This window comes from Triticum urartu, chromosome 5 (genome assembly GCF_003073215.2).
Source record: "Triticum urartu cultivar G1812 chromosome 5, Tu2.1, whole genome shotgun sequence".
In the NCBI taxonomy this organism is placed as follows: Eukaryota; Viridiplantae; Streptophyta; class Magnoliopsida; order Poales; family Poaceae; genus Triticum; species Triticum urartu.
Window position 1 is genome coordinate 275,112,024 of NC_053026.1, and position 12,437 is coordinate 275,124,460.

The window sequence follows — 12,437 nt, forward strand, 5'->3', positions numbered from 1 at the left end:
GGTCTCACCGAGATTACGTTATGCCCAAACCCTAACCGAATCGGTCCTACCGAGTTGCATGTCAGTCCCACCGAAATTCCTAACGGTCACTAGGTTTACTACTTCGGTCAGACCGAGTTTTCTGATTCGGTCCCACCGAGATTGGTAAATTGTGTGTAACGGTTGGATTTTGTGTGGAGGCTATATATACCCCTCCACCTCCTTCTCATTCGATGAGAGAGCCATCAGAACACACACACCATTCCTACTCATATGTTCTGAGAGAGAACCACCTACTCATGTGTTGAGACCAAGACATTCCATTCCTAGCATATGAATCTTGATCTCTAGCCTTCCCAAGTTGCTTTCCACTCAAATCTTCTTTCCACCAAATCCAAATCTTATGAGAGAGAGTTGAGTGTTGGGGAGACTATCATTTGAAGTACAAGAGCAAGGAGTTCATTACCTACACACCATTTGTTACTTTTTGGAGAGTGGTGTCTCCTAGATTGGCTAGGTGTCACTTGGGAGCCTCCGACAAGATTGTGGAGTTGAACCAAGGAGTTTGTAAGGGCAAGGAGATCGCGTACTTCGTGAAGATCTACCGCTAGTGAGGCAAGTCCTTCGTGGGCGATGGCCATGGTGGGATAGACAAGGTTGCTTCTTCGTGGACCCTTTGTGGGTGGTTGCTTCTTCGTGGACCCTTCGTGGGTGGAGCCCTGTGTGGACTCGCGCAACCGTTACCCTTGGGTGGAGCCCTGTGTGGACTCGCGCAACCGTTACCCTTCGTGGGTTGAAGTCTCCATCAACGTGGATGTAGGATAGCACCACCTATCCGAACCACGGAAAAAACATCCGTGTCTCCAATTGCGTTTGAAATCTCCAAACCCTTCCCTTTACTTTCTTGCAGGTGGCATGCTTTACTTTCCGCTGCCTATATACACTTTGCATGCTTGCTTGAATTATGTGATGATTGCTTGACTTGTCCTAAATTAGCTAAAATCTACCAAGAACTAAAATTGGGAAAAGGTTAAGTTTTTATTTGGTCAAGTAGTCTAATCACTCCCCCTCTAGACATACTTTCGATCCTACAGCCGCCCTGACGACACTGACGACATCGACACCGCCAGGCTGCCGCCCCCGACCGTCGTCGTCGTCGCCCCTACCCCGGCCTCACTGCACCCTGCCCCGACCTCGCCGTCGCCGCGCCCTGCCCTGACATCGCTGCCGCTCGCCTGCACTGTGAGCCTCACCGCGTCGTTCCCCCTCCTCTCCCCCCTCCCCCCCGCGCCCCCACGCCCCCGCGCGCCCGCCCCCACGCCGCCGCCCGCCCCTACGCCGACGACGAAGGCCCTGTTCACATATATAGATTTTTCTGTTCATATTGTAGTAGCAGATGGTATGTATGTATGTTCATATGCAAAAGTTAGGATTTTTTCTGTTCATAGAATTTTTTTGGGTGATATTATTGTAGAATATGCAAATGTTTGTATGTTCATATGCAAAGAATATGTCATTTTTTATAGAATTTTAATGATTTTTTTCTATTGTAATTTTGTTCATAGAATTTTTATTGTTTTTTCTGTTGTAATTTTGTTCATGAAGTTTTAGGATGAAAAAAAAAGAAGAAGAATAAAAAAGGGAGGAGGAGAAGTTTCGTTTAGTTTTAGGATTATTTTAGTTTATGTTTAGTTTAGGAAGAAGGAACAGAAAAAGGAGAGGAAGAGGAGAGGAAGAAGAGGAGAAATAAATAAGAAGAGGAAAAAGGAGAAGAAGAAAAAAAATACATATTCTATTTTTCTTCTCCTCCTCTTTTTTTCTTCTTTTTTTCTTCGATCTTCTCCTCTTTTTATTTCTTCTTCGTCTTCTTATTTTTTTTTCGGGTATGTCATTGTCGATATATCCCCTCCCGATAACTTCAACACGAGGGGGGTCGATACACCCCCTCCCCGATAACATTATTTTCCCATGTATGTATGTCGTCGTTGTCGATATAACCTCCTCCGGATAACTTAGACATGAGGGGCGGTCGATATATATACCCCCTCTCGACCATGATAACTTATACCACGGGAGCACCCCCGGCCCTCTCGCTCGACCAAAACTCTCAAGAACACCCAAACCCTAGAAAAATACGATGTCGGTCTCCTACCCCCTCCCGCCGCGCCCCTACCCGACAAACTCTCTTGAGGCCACCCAAATTTACCAAGTTAAAAGAGCGTTGTCGTCGAGGCCACCCCAAACCCTTGAAGCGTTGCCGAGGCCACCCCAAACCCTAGAGAAGCGTCGAGCCACTAATATGATTCCTTATTGTGATTAGCTAGCTAGTTCTACATTTGCCACTAATGTATCCATCTGTCATGTTTGAATAATAATTGCCATGTTGTAAATATTTTCAGAAACTATGGAGCACCCCCGAGACGAAGCAACAGAAGCGGTGTTGAGGGACATAATCGCAGCCGGAAGTGATGCCGTCATGTCGTTTCTCAACGAAACCGGTGGTCTGGAAGGACAGGGTGAAGAAGCAGGCTACGGTGATCGAACAATGGAGGAGGAAGGACATGATTATGATGGCTCCGGTGACCGAATGCCAGTGGAAGAAGGACACCTTGATGACGGCTCCGGTGACCGAATGCCGGTGGAAGGACACCGTGACGATGGCTCCTATGACCGAACGGAGTCTGGCCAGGTATATATATTAATTAAGCATGTGCTGACTATAGCTAATTGATGCATTAATTGTTTTTGGTATGTACACATATTAATTAATAACTCTTGTCTTTCTTCTTTTTTCTAGCCCTCCGGATCGAGCACAACTTCGGTAAAGAGACGAGGCCCGAAGAAAAAGTTGTGCTTGGATGAAAGGTTTGAGATCACAGCAATCGTGCGCGATGGCCAACCGGTTGAACCCATCCGGACAAAGGAAGCATTTGCTGCTCAGTGTGGGGTTCCTGTTAGGGACAAGATCCCGATCAGCATCCACCAATGGTATAAGCGGGCTAAAGATGACCCTGAGGTGTCTTATGTCAATGATATGCAGAAAGATGATCTTTGGACCGCGCTGAAGGCAAATTTCACCCTACCACTAGAGGAGGATCCAGAGAAGCCAGTTAAAGAGCAATTGATCAAGTCTCATGCTCTTAAGAAGATGGCAGAACTATTCAGGAGGTGGAAGAATGAGCTGAAAACAACGTTTGTCGACAAAGAAGAGACACCAGAATTCACCGGCCAGTATGAGGAGATTAGAGATCAGTGGGACGAATTTGTGGCCCACAAGACATCAGACAAGAGTAAGAAGATGTCAGCGACAAACAAGAAAAATGCTGCGAAGAAGAAGCTTCACCATCGCACGGGGTCAGGTGGCTACCTCAAAGCCCGGCCATTGTGGGCCAAGGCTGAGAATGACCTGCTTGATAAAGGGGTCGAACCAGAGACATTGAACTGGCCAGAACGTTGCCGGACTTGGTTCTTTGGGGTTGGCGGAACCTTGGACCCTGTATCAGGGAAGTGTCATTGGACGAACGAGCAACTGCGAATACCCGTCACGAAGCTTCGGTAGTATATCGATGCAGCACAGCAAGGGACGTTCATTCCAGACAGAGAGAACGACGAGCTCACAATGGCCCTCGGGAATCCTGAGCACCCTGGACGAACACGAGGCACGCTAGGCTCCGTTCCGTGGAAGGCTGGGTTTCCGGACGCAGGCAGTTACAAATGCCAGGAGAGGAGGAAGAAAGTGGAGCAGACCCAAATGCAGGGGCTGCATGCAAGGGTACAAGCGATAGAGGAACGAGAAGCATATCACGGCAAGTGACCTGCCGAAGCTTCCCCCGAAGCTACCCCGCCATCTCAGCGGAGAAGCAACGTGGCTTCCACCGAGCTGCTTCAGCTAGAGCCTGTCTTCATGGCTCCTGCTACCTACCCCGTGGACTTAATCACGGAGTCTCAACCTTATGACACAATGGATGAAATTGAAAGTCAAGGAGGTTGTTGGCTCTGTTGCACCTCCTGAACCTGGCGCAACTTTTCACTGCCGGCCGATTCCAGAAGGATATGGTAGGGTGATGGTGGATGCAATAACTGACGGATTTGAGGATCTCGAGCATGACCACCCTACGGGTGAAGGTGAGACTCGGCTGGGTTCTTCTCTGAAGAATCCATGCCTATGGCGGAAGGAGCTCATCAACCTTCCGAACTGGACACCTCCGCCTCCTCCTCCTCCTCCTCCGGCGAATCAGGGCACTCCGCCTCCTCCTCCGTCGAGTGATCAGGGCACTCAGCCTCCTTCTCCGGTGTGTGGCGGCACTCCGCCTCCTTCTCCGCCTGCGCCGGCGCGCCCGAGCAGCCAGCCTCCTCCTAATCTGCCTCGCCAGCAAGGGCGGAAGAGACCCGCCGCCGCTCCGGCTGCTCCGACGCATCGTAGTCCTTCTCCTCCGCCTCGTAAGCAACGAAAGAAGACAGCCGCAGCCGCTCCGTCTGCTCCGGCGTCTAGCAGTACATCCAGAGGCGGGAGGCAATATATATTCGGTCCATCTCTCAAGTCTCTAGAGAAGTTACCATACGAGAGGACCGCGGAGGAAAACGTGAAGATCATGGAAACCGAATTGAAGGACTTCTTTGATGGGTTGAAAGCAAAGGAACATCCACCTCCGGAGGAGAAGATAGATTAGGTGAAATTAAAGCGCACTATCGATGCCCTGAGGAAACCACCAAAGTCTCGCCCAAAACAAACTATGAGCGCATTACTGAAAAGGTCTATATCGAAGCGGAGCGGTCGGGAAGTACTATCAGTGATCGAAGGTTAGAAGAACGACGAGCTGGAAAAAAAATTGCCCAGCTCGGCGAACAAGCGAACCAATTGTGCCCCCTGCTCAAGGTGTCTAGCGATATCGTCGCTAATGATCAGAGGATGGTGCCCGGTTATACCAATCTTGATGATTACCTACCCGACGATGTACATTATGAATTCTTGGAGGTGGACGAACACAAATACCATTACGGGAAGCCTCTCGTCAAAGATGAAAAATCTCTAACAACGATGATGCGAAGTTTTCATGATTGGTACATGAAAACCTGCAGAGAGTCTGGGGGATGAGTACTTTGACGCTGAGAGTTAAAGAGGAGCACGACCTCGTTGGAATTGATCTGTTGTCTATTCCATTTGAGAAGTTCTTCCAGTTTTTCAATCAAAAGACCCTCGATAAATTAACGGTCACTTGCTACTGTCTGTAAGTACTACTTCTATCATTAAGTCTCTATATATAGCTCAGCTCTTTCATTGCATGTATTTATAATTATCCTCACTATATTATGCAGATTGAAGATCGTCGAGTGCTGAAAAGCAGAAATATATGATATTGGGTTCATTAACACAAATCTCATAGATGAATATGTTGTTAAAAAGAATGCCAAAGGAGCCGAGGCCAACTTGCTCAAATCGTTGGTAATAAATCAAAACAAATATAAAATACTCTTTTCTTACAACTTCAAGTGAGTGTTACTGTCTTGTGCATATTCGGTTTCCCTTATTACTCGAGGTTATAGTAATGTAATTAATTGATGAGTTATGCATGCGTGCGCAACTTCCACTATATTCTCCCAGAGATTAAGCTTGAGCAGGGACTAGTAATCGTCTTAGACTCGAGACGAAAAGATCCCGAGACCTACGCGGACATGACTAAAATTCTCAACAAGTAAGTTCAATCGATCATTATCGCACCATATCAGCAACTTTTTGTTCATTTCCTGATATCTCAAGTAAGAATTATTATCTTTGTCTTGCAGGGTTTGGAAAAAGTTCACCGCAGAAGCTCCGGGACTGCCAAAGGAGCTGCGATATACATACCCGAAAGTAAGTACTACTGGCTAGCTACTTTCGCGCATCTCCCGTTGATTCTAGCTGCTTTCATCGATGCCATTTATAATGCTTCATTATCAGTTTGATTGACCTCTATTTCTCGTAAAGTGCTTGTGGCAGAAACAAGGAAATGATTTCTTTGGATACTACGTCTGCGAGTTCATCTACAACGCGACTTGCAAAAATAAGCGGGGCTACTCTCAAAGACAATTTGATATGCGTAAGCAATAATATTCACAATTTCATTTTATTACACCATAATTTCTGTTGAGTTTCATTCATATATATGTATTAACCCCTTTCTTCAAATTAGATGTGGCAGATGCGGAATGAACTCCTACTAGAAGATCGCATGAAAGCAATTCAAGAGGAATTGGCGGGATTCTTTGTTGACCACGTCATCAATAAAGCCGGAGAATACCATGTTGAAACTGAGTTCTTACATAATTAGGGGAGATTGTATTGTAAGAGATCTTATTGTATATATGTAGCCAGTAGCGTCGGATAGATATACGAAAACTTGTTGTTCGCGCAATCTCTCGGAGAAGGAGAGGTTCACTTCTCTTGGTATGCATGACGAACTTCTGTACTTAATGGTTTCCTTCATTTGCTTACTAGCTAGCATGTCGAGGGCCTCTTTATACGTATACTACGTAGCATCGACCAAGCACGAAGATAAGAGAGGACACTTCTCTCTATTAATTAATTAGCTACCTAACACAATATGTGAAACACCTTAATTAACCATACAAAACCCCCAAATCCCCCCTTTAGAAAAAAAGCAAAAACCCTAGCCCCTGAAAAGCTGACGCGTGGATGCCTATAGGTCTCGGTTGGTGCCACCAACCGGGACCAAAGGCCCTCCTGCCTGGGCTCGCCGCAGCGGCCACGTGGAGGCCAATCTGTCTCGATTCGTATAAGAACCGGGACTAAAGGCCAAGGGCTTTAGTAACGACTCTTTAGTCTCGGTTCCTAAACCGGGACAGATGGACCTTACGAATCGGGATAAATGGCCCTTTTTTACTAGTGATGCTGGATAGCGGTCGATGTGTGGAGTAATAGTAGATGCAGAATCGTTTCGGTCTACTTGTCACGGACGTGATGCCTATATACATGATCATGCCTAGATATTCTCATAACTATGCGCTTTTCTATCAATTGCTCGACAGTAATTTGTTCACCCATCATAGAATTTGCTATCTTGAGAGAAGCCACTAGTGAAACCTATGGCCCCCGGGTCTATCTTCCATCATATTATTTTCCTGTCAACTTGCTATTTCTATTTTGCAATCTTTATTTTTCAATCTATACAACAAAAATACCAAAACTATTTATCTTATTATTTTTATCAGATCTCACTTTGGTAAGTGACCGTGAAGGGATTGACAACCCCTTTATCACGTTGGTTGCGAGGTTCTTGTTTGTTTGTGCAGGTACTAGGCGACTTGCGTGTAATCTCCTACTGGATTGATACCTTGGTTCTCAAAAATTGAGGAAAATACTTACGCTATTATGCTGCATCACTCTTTCCTCTTCAAGAGAAAAACAACGCAAGCTCAAAAGGTAGCACTCCTTGACTTCTAGTTTCCTTGATGATTAGATTTGGATAGCCGAAGAACACAGATTCTCACTGATTTAAACAGCAACCTCCAGGTCCCTTTGTTCATTTTTCTTGCAAACATGTTGCCCAAAAAACATTTATCTGGTTCCCAAAAAAGAAGAAAGAGGAAACGAACAGATGAATTTATTGGATTGCAGAAGGGTGCTATCAATGATTTTATTATAGCTTTTCACGATTGTTTTTATCAATGTATGGAATCAAAATTTTCCTCCAATGTCTTCGCTGGGCCCATTCATTTGAGTTCGCCCTGGGGCCTCTGAAACTCCAGGACCGGTGCTGCTTCCGGCCTCTGCGTCATACCGCTACTGCTTCCGCCAGCTGTTTTCCTCGAATCGCCATCGTGACCTGGGAGCGAGGTCGACTTGCATGTAGGATCTTCAGATCTAATTTGCTGACACTGACATCATTTTCTTGCCAAGAATATAAATGCAAAGGAATTTCCAAACAAAAGAAAACAAAGACGAGAGACAGCTCACGGAGGCCACCACACCACACTACATCCGCTAGAATTAATTGATTGTTACTGGAGTATATAAGATCGATATCAGCAAACTAATATTTACCAAGGAATGTTTGAATGTGTCATAAGTCAAGTCGCTTTCCCGGCCGTGTGTATTACGTACTGCCAACCGCCGCGTATTTAGAATTAGGTCCAAAAAGAAGATCCTGGCATCCAAGCCGCCTCTATTCTTTTATGCGTACCGAGCGGCGGAAGATTGTACGAAAGTCGATCGATCAGGTTAATTAGTAGGTCATGGCATCTTTGTCGCCAATATTTTATGCCCAACGAGCCGCCCAAAAGCTTGTTTAAAAGTCATTACATCAGAGACCACAATTAATTATAAATGGTTTGGCGCTAGTTGTTTAATCCTGGCAGACCTGATCAAACCACGGAGCCTTCTTCCCTAGAAGCAACGGACAGACAAGTACAAGGTGATGTAGTCTTTCTTTCTCACGTGTGCCACCTAACAACGCGTAAACAAATACTCGGTTTGAGGTGTTCTTGCAGACTTGCACCCCAGGATTATTTTTCCTGCTGGATGCTATATATACTTCGAAACGAGAAACGAGGGAGCACACAAGAAACATAGCACTCTTCTCCAAGTCAGACATGGATTCCAAAACATCATTCTGCGGTGCTCTCCTGCTACTTGCGGCGCTGCTGCCTCTTTCAGCTAGCGCGTCGAGCAAAGTAAGATGCATGGCTGATCCCTCTTAATTTCACAGCATTTAACTTAGCTTCCTTTCCAACTGCTTTCATATATACCATCTCTTCAAAAGGAGTTTGCGTCAAAATTTCAGCTCTGGTATTGTTTGTTAAAAACTTATGCAAACAAAATGAATTTCAGCTCTATATCGTGTATATGGGGGAAAAGAAGCATGATGACCCGTCCGTGGTCATCGCGTCGCACCATGACATACTAACATCTGTTTTTGGGAGGTACCAGCTACAATTTCAAGTTGCATCATAGACAAATCAGCAGGAAACTGCAGTGATTTGCGCTCACCTTTTATTTTACTTGCAACAGCAAGGATGAAGCCTTGAGGTCCATAGTTTACAGTTACAAGCATGGATTTTCTGGGTTCGCAGCCATGCTTACCAAGTCTCAAGCTGAGGCAATCGCAAGTAAGTAATTGTCAACCCTAGTTGTTTATATCTACTTGCATGATCGATATAAACTAATCAGCATATTCTCAATGCAGAATTTCCCGAAGTTGTCACTGTGAAGCCAAACACTTTTCATGAAACACACACAACTCGGAGCTGGGACTTCCTCGCCCTTGAACATAACCAAGGACCACAACAACCGGGACTCCTCAAACAAGCGAAGTATGGTGAAGATGTCATCGTGGGTGTGATTGATTCAGGTTTGTAATCCCATCCTTAAGCTTTTGAATTCAAAACATGAGAAATCCCAACAGCAGGAATCAGTTAACTCCATGCATATGCATGCTTATTTATAGGCATATGGCCTGAATCGCAAAGCTTTGATGACAACGGGTATGGTCCTGTGCCGGCACGGTGGAAAGGGAAATGCCAGACTGGCCAGAAGTTCAACGCCACAAGTTGCAACCGAAAGATCATCGGCGCGCGGTGGTATGGTCCTGGCATCAGTGCAGAGGTGCTAAAGAGTGACTACAAGTCGCCTAGGGACATCCAGGGCCATGGCACACATGTCGCATCGACTATCGCTGGCACGGAAGTGCAGGGTGTGAGCTACGGAGGCCTAGGCATGGGCGTGGCACGCGGCGGGGCGCCACGTGCGCGGTTCGGTATCTACAAGGCGTGCTGGGTGGGTGCGGGTTGCCCCGACGCAGCGGTCCTTGCGGCCATCGATGACGCCATATATGATGGTGTGGATGTTTTGTCGCTATCGATTGCAGGGGTTGGTCATGAGCTCCCAGGGACACTGCATGCTGTGCAAAGAGGGATATCCGTCGTGTTTGGTGGAGGGAACGATGGCCCGGTGCCACAGACTATAAGTAATGCCGTACCATGGGTTACGACGGTGGCCGCTAGCACGATTGACCGTTCTTTCCCGACGTTGATATCGCTCGGAAACAAAGAAAAGCTTGTGGTACGTACCAAGCAGTTTTTCTCTTTTATTTATGAAAATATGTAAACTATTTTCCGTTTTATGACATGTCCAAAATAGCGAAGTATCCCATGGAATATACTAACCCCCCAAAAAAAACTACTAAAAATGTTAGTACTGGATAAAATGTACTCCAAAACCGAAATAGTAGCATCAATATGTTTAGTCAAGTTGGTGTCACCCTCTACATGCACAAACTTACATATAGTTTCTCTAGAAAAACTTTTGGCTCCGATTCATATCATATGCATACAAAAGGGACTACAAAACTAGCCAAAAAAAATGTTTATCTCATCCCTATTCCTTAAAGCTTTCCGTAATCCTCGATATACAAGAGAAATTGCTGGTTCCATCCCGTAGCTTTCCTAGCTTTACTTGCTCTTTAATCTGTAATTGATTTCAAATGCAGGGGCAGTCTATAAACTACAATGCGGCTATGAACAACAGCGGCTTTCAGGACCTTGTATATGCGGGGAGGTAATGAATCGCTTGATGACATTTGATTGATCGTAAATGCTGCGATTTATGAAACCATGTTGAATTTTAAAACTTATGTGCAGCTGCGACGCCGAATCACTGGCGTTGAGCAATGTCACTGGCAAAACCGTCCTCTGTTACGCACCAGCCCAGACAGCCACCACGCCCCCCAGGCAAGCACTCCCTTTGGCAATCAAAAGCACCGTCGAAGCAGGGGCCAAGGGCCTCATCTTTGCACAGTACACAGCCAACAATCTGGACCACCTGGCCACGTGCAAGGGAGTTATGCCTTGCGCTCTGGTGGATTTCGAGATCGCACAACGAATTCTCTCCTACTGGGACATGACTGAGTGAGAATTAGACACACTGTTTGAAACTCAAGGGTGAACATATGTACCTTCTTATCCAAGAACTAATTCATCTCTGTGTCATGTGTTTAGGAATCTGGTGGTGAAGGTGTCCCCGGCAGCAAGCGTTGTCGGAAACGGCGTGTTGTCGCCGAGGGTCGCCTCGTTCTCGTCCAGAGGTCCAAGCATGTTGTTCCCTAGCATACTCAAGGTATATATTATTCTCAACTTCCTAACTTGAGACAATTGTTGCCATTGTCTTGTTTGTTACCTAGCATCTCTAGTTTTTCTTAACTTAAAACTTCTTATCTAATTCTCTATACACATGTTTGAACAGCCCGACATTGCTGCACCTGGCGTCAGCATCTTGGCAGCTGACCGCAACTCCTACGTGTTCAAATCCGGGACATCCATGGCGTGCCCACATGTCTCCGCTGTGACCGCACTGCTCAAGTCGGTTCACCCTGGCTGGTCACCTGCCATGATCAAGTCTGCCATCGTCAGCACAGGTACGAACATTGAAATACAAAAAATAAACACACACCAAAACAACTCGTCAAAATATATAACTGACTTGATTGTTCCTTATTATTGGTTGCAGCATCTGTGACGGATCGTTTTGGCATGCCAATCCAAGCAGAAGCGGTCCCAAGGAAACTAGCCGACCCCTTCGACTTTGGTGGTGGACATATTGACCCAGAAAGAGCTGTTGATCCTGGCTTGGTTTACGACGTGGATGCAAGGGAGTACAACAAGTTTTTCAACTGCACCCTTGGATATTTAGATGGTTGTGAGTCCTACTACCTCAATCTCAACCTCCCGTCAATTGCCGTGCCAGACCTCAAAGACAAGGTGGTGCTTCAGCGCACTGTGACTAACGTTGGGCCGGCAGAAGCAACATATCATTTAGTGGTTGAAGCTCCAGCGGGGATAGATGTGTTCGTGGAGCCATCTGTGATTAATTTCACCCAAAGCGGTAGTAAAAGCGCGAAGTTTATGGTGAGATTCACAGCAAGGCAGAGAGTACAAGGTGGGTACACTTTCGGGAGCTTGACATGGTCAGATGGAGGTACTCGCTCAGTGAGAATTCCTATTGCGGTGCGGACTGTGATACAAGACTTTGTTGCAGATACATCTTAAACTCCGAACTAGTTATTGTACACCTTATTTATGTATCCATGTAGTTGGCATAAAAAATGTAGGAGAAACACCGAGTATTAAATTTGTATTTCATCACAGGAAATGTTATACTGGAATAATACGATTCTTTGTGAAGGGGTGGTTTCTTCAGAAACTTGTACAAAAACTACAATTAATGAGAAATTCTCGGATCATATAGATCATAGACATGAACTAGACAAAGGCACATCACGGAACTAAAGTTCCCAAACCTTTCTTTCTTGATGAAAAGGTTTCTAAACTCGAAGTGAAAAGAAATCAACACAGTCGAATTTCCTTAGCTAGTCAAATATCACTAACTTCGTAGATGGCTGCTAATGTCCAAAATGCTCGTGATAGACTGAGAATGTTAGTTGATTCATGTTTATTTGACCAGCATG

The 12,437-nt window shown here is 45.7% G+C and overlaps 1 protein-coding gene across 1 annotated transcript; it reads left to right on the forward strand.

Moving 5' to 3' along the window:
* Positions 1 to 8,549: 8,549 nt before the first annotated feature.
* LOC125555878 (subtilisin-like protease SBT3.9) lies at positions 8,550 to 12,145 on the forward strand. Its single transcript, XM_048718687.1, has 10 exons — positions 8,550 to 8,649; positions 8,807 to 8,898; positions 8,987 to 9,084; positions 9,162 to 9,326; positions 9,423 to 10,036; positions 10,464 to 10,531; positions 10,615 to 10,881; positions 10,972 to 11,089; positions 11,216 to 11,387; positions 11,480 to 12,145. The coding sequence occupies exons 1-10, from the start codon at positions 8,569 to 8,571 to the stop codon at positions 12,016 to 12,018; spliced, it is 2,214 nt and encodes a 737-aa protein (XP_048574644.1). The 5' UTR covers positions 8,550 to 8,568; the 3' UTR covers positions 12,019 to 12,145.
* The last annotated feature ends 292 nt before the right edge of the window (positions 12,146 to 12,437 follow it).

Bases quoted from the DNA above. Each gene is read 5' to 3' on its own strand.
- LOC125555878 (XM_048718687.1), top strand. From the start codon at position 8,569: ATGGATTCCAAAACATCATTCTGCGGTGCTCTCCTGCTACTTGCGGCG. The intron at 10,037-10,463 runs GTACGTACCAAG...TTTCAAATGCAG, and splicing joins GAAACAAAGAAAAGCTTGTG to GGGCAGTCTATAAACTACAA. The intron at 11,090-11,215 runs GTATATATTATT...ATGTTTGAACAG, and splicing joins TGTTCCCTAGCATACTCAAG to CCCGACATTGCTGCACCTGG.